Source organism: Triticum aestivum, chromosome 1B, assembly GCF_018294505.1.
Source record: "Triticum aestivum cultivar Chinese Spring chromosome 1B, IWGSC CS RefSeq v2.1, whole genome shotgun sequence".
NCBI lineage: Eukaryota > Viridiplantae > Streptophyta > Magnoliopsida > Poales > Poaceae > Triticum > Triticum aestivum.
In genome coordinates this window covers 598,319,496-598,323,391 of record NC_057795.1, presented here as the reverse complement: position 1 = coordinate 598,323,391, position 3,896 = coordinate 598,319,496, and the positions used below count along the sequence as shown (strand labels likewise).

Genomic DNA, 3,896 nt, shown 5'->3' with positions numbered 1-3,896 from the left:
GGGTCCTGGCTATGGCCCAGGGAGGCCCAGGTCGCTGACATATATTAACGCTTCTAACAGTTTTTTAATGCGACACGCTATTTATAATCACTAGGAGCCATCACGGCTATTGGCTAGGTGCAGTCTCCTACTCACGTCAGCAAATACTCTATCCGTCCCGAAATACTTGTCAAAGGAATGGATGTATCTAGACGTATTTTAGTTTTAGATACATCCATTTTTATGCATTTTTCCGACGAGTATTTCCGGACGGAGGGAGTACCAGGTAAATACCGTCAAGGTTTAAAGTAGACCGGGATTAGGAAGTTCGGTGTGCTTATTTCTAGAATTGCAAGTTCAGGGTTCGATTTAGCTTTCGCCTACAATTTTAGGGTTTATTTTGGACTTTTTCCGTATAATAGAGAGCACATCTCCCAACATAGGACACGCGCACACTTACTTTTCTCCTGATAATATATTTCTTGTGCCCACTGACGGACGTGCCATGCTCGACGCGTGTCACCCACGGAAATAGTATACACCAGGTATTTTCATCTATCGGAAACCGTATTGAAGCACTTTTCAACCACAAGGACCATGTTAGACCTAGCCTGCGACTACGAAGATGATACATGCAATTACGCGATAAGCAGGACACTATTGACAAGGCTGCCCGCTGCACTTTGCGTAACTTCTATCTCATTGCAGTAATTCATAATTTTCTCCATTTTCTTTACTTCTATGTCAAGAGCTCAAAGATGAACAAGGGGAAGATTTTTAAGCTAGCTAAGAGATTCAGAGGAAGGGCTAAAACTACAAAAGAATCGCCAGGGAGCATGTTGAAAAAGCATTGCAATATTCGTACAGGGATCGGTGCAACAAGAAAAGGGACATGCAATCTCTCTGGATTGAGCGCATCAATGCTGGTACACGACTCCATGGGGTATGTTTTTTTTAAATGGTCACCGTGGGGAAAGACTCCCCACCTGAATATACTTCAATGTGGCCTTAATGCCATAAGAATGATCCAGTTTATGAGGAAATCCGGGTCGAAAAGCATACAAGAAGATCAAGGACAACCCATGAAAGGCACAAATAGATGAGGGGAGTCGTCGAAGGATCACAATACCAAGACTTGGCAAGCAGCCTAATGCACCGCATCGGCGTGCCTATCAAACACCACGGCGGAACAGAGGAGTATCCACAATCAACGGGTGACAAGCACGAACCTTGACTCGGAGCTCCGCCATGAAAATTCGGGAACGATTAGCAGGTTGGGAAGGCATCTTGCAGCATCAATGAGCAAAGATGAACCAAGACAACGCCAAGAGCACGAAGCTCGTAGCACCACAACGGCAGCCATGGGAGGTCCCACCACCAACCCCCATCACCAAACAGATCAGCAAAACCAGCAAGGAGGAGGACTTCAACTTCCATCTTCATCTGACCAAGCAAGGAGAGTCTTGAACATTGGTCGTCTGGTCGCCACCCAACAACACCCCGGAGAGGTAGGTGTCATACAGGAACGAGGTGATCCAAAGAGGATAACGCCCCTGCTAACCCGGCTTCGGATGAAAAAAGCAGAACACTCCAGGGCATGATCGAGCCAAAATCACGTTGACAGAGCACCACCATCCCACACCACCACCTCACACCCCCCGTCGACCCCAATCCGGCCGTACCACCACCACCAACATCCCCATAGCGAGCAGCTATCCAACAAAACAACCAGCCGACTTCAGACGATGCCTTCAAGAAGGGATGCAACGCATATAGCGGCGCCATCATACGTTCCAGGCGGACCTGGAACCTGGGTTTCCCTGAAGTCGCGACTAGGATGGCAAGCTCAACATTACAACAACGGCTTCAAGAAGGTTTTGTGGTGCCCATATATAAGCGTCACCGTCGCTGGCTCCGGTGAGAGCACGACTTTCGCCGTGTTGAGCACACACATCCAAAGCGCCGATTGATCAAGGTAGACTGCTCACCTGCAGCACCAGAAGCATTAGGCCTAGCAGCCCTGACGCCACTCAGACTCGTCGGCAGCAACCACCCCTGCCGCAGGCGCGCCGCCGAGCGGAACGACCGCACCACATGAGTTTGGATCTGAGGGAGGGAGCTGCCGGAGACGCAGAGGAAGACCTCCACGCCGCGCCCACGCATCTGGCACAACGACGATGGCGACAGAGCAAGCGGCCGGAGCCGAGCGCGTCCAGCTCCTCCAAGTTGACCGTAGGGCAGAGCTCGCCATGCCCGAGCGCTGTCCTCAGCCGCGGGCAAGTTCCTCGCCGCCGCCGTCGGCCACACAGCTTTGCCATGCGGCGTCTTCCGGCGGCAGCGGAGAGGAATGTGGATTTTGCGGCGGCTAGGGTTTGGGCGTCTGCCCGAGCCGCTCGCACGGGAGCGACCACAACCCGAAATTTACTCACATAAGTTTCCCATCCTCCATGGGGTATGTAGTATCTATTTACTACGAGGTTTGACAATGAAATGAGTTTGTTGCATTCTGATGTTAATTATTTTCCTGAAGAAACCAAGGAGAACATGATAATAAAGTACTCCCTACGTCCTATGATATAAAATGTTTTTGCAAGCTAAGACGGAGGGAGTATAAGTTATTGGGTTTCTAGTTTTGCTGCTACTATGCGCACATGCACATGTGTTTGATATATTGTCTGAACTGACTGCTCAGGTGAACTATTGGCAACTTCATGCATAGACTGATGAAGGAGAATTGTATCTCGCACTTCATTCCCTGGGAGCAGGCCGCCTGCCAAAAAGATAGGACTAACAAGTTTGTATAAACAATTCCTCCCTCGACAATTCAGTCCAAACCTACCAAAACCTTGTGAGGAACTCATGTGATGGTGCTGGCCGGCACCAGGCATCGTTTGCTAGCATGTATGGTTTGATAAAAAGGACTTGTACAAAAGATACTGGCAGAAAATAGCTGGAAGAAAATTGTACGAAGTCTAAAATAAGTTGTACTGAAAGATTTCAAGTTGTCTCACACACCCACACAAGGGCTCAACAATTGTACTGAAGTCTCAACAGCCCATACACACATATTCAGCACACACCGCCGAGCGTCCCATGCACGGGACCTGGCCGCGCCTTTTAGTCACGCACGGCTGCCCTCAGTTGTCGACCTGAGCCGCTCCCTGTCGCCGTCTTTGTTCACTGCCTCTAGCGCTGCCTCCGATGCCCGCTTCTTCTCCTCGGCGAGACGGGCTCTCCGCCAGTGGTCCCTGGTGTAGAGGTGACTGATCATGCCGCGCTTGTCGCAGCCGTGCACGCCACACAGGCCGCACGAGAGGCTGTCGTCGGCCTGGCGCAGCGTGACGAACAGCTTGCCCTCCACCTTGATGTAATACTCCTCGCCGGTCACGGCGGGGCCCCCGTCGTTCTCCACGGCTCCCTCTTCCTCGGCATCAGCTTTCTCTTGTTCTTCAGCTTTGGCAGCACCATCTCCGGCCCCTGCACCTTCATCTACTTCCATGGGGGCCACGGAGGAGACATGGGCGCAGACCGGGGCGGCGACATCCACTTGAGGCGTTGCCGATGACACTACCACCTCCATCTCTCCCGCTGCTGGTTTCTTCACGGAATCATCGCTGCCTTTGACAACGATGTTGGCGGCTTCCTTGGATGAGCTGCCGATCGTGTCGGCGGCGGCGGCGGCCTTCTTCATCCCCTGTCCTGCGGATGACACAGCTACCTCCATCTCTCCCGCTGCTGGTTTCTTCACTGAGTCATCGCTGCCATTGACGACGATGGAGGCAGCTTCCTTGGATGGGCTGCCGATCGTGGTGGCGGCGGCAGCCTTCTTCACCCCCTGTCCTGCCGATGACACACCTACCTCCATCTCTCCCGCTGCTGATTTCTTCACCGAGTCATCACTGCCATTGACGACGATG

The 3,896-nt window shown here is 52.0% G+C and overlaps 1 protein-coding gene across 1 annotated transcript in view; it reads right to left on the bottom strand.

Annotated features, from left to right (window-relative positions):
- Nucleotides 1-2,927: 2,927 nt before the first annotated feature.
- Nucleotides 2,928-3,896, bottom strand: part of LOC123080316 (uncharacterized) — a 6,611-nt gene continuing 5,642 nt past the window's right edge. Inside the window, exon 6 of the mRNA XM_044503228.1 lies at nt 2,928-3,895. Within this exon, the coding sequence (XP_044359163.1) occupies nt 3,101-3,895 (795 nt within the window). The 3' untranslated portion in view covers nt 2,928-3,100. The remainder of the gene's footprint in view (nt 3,896) is intronic.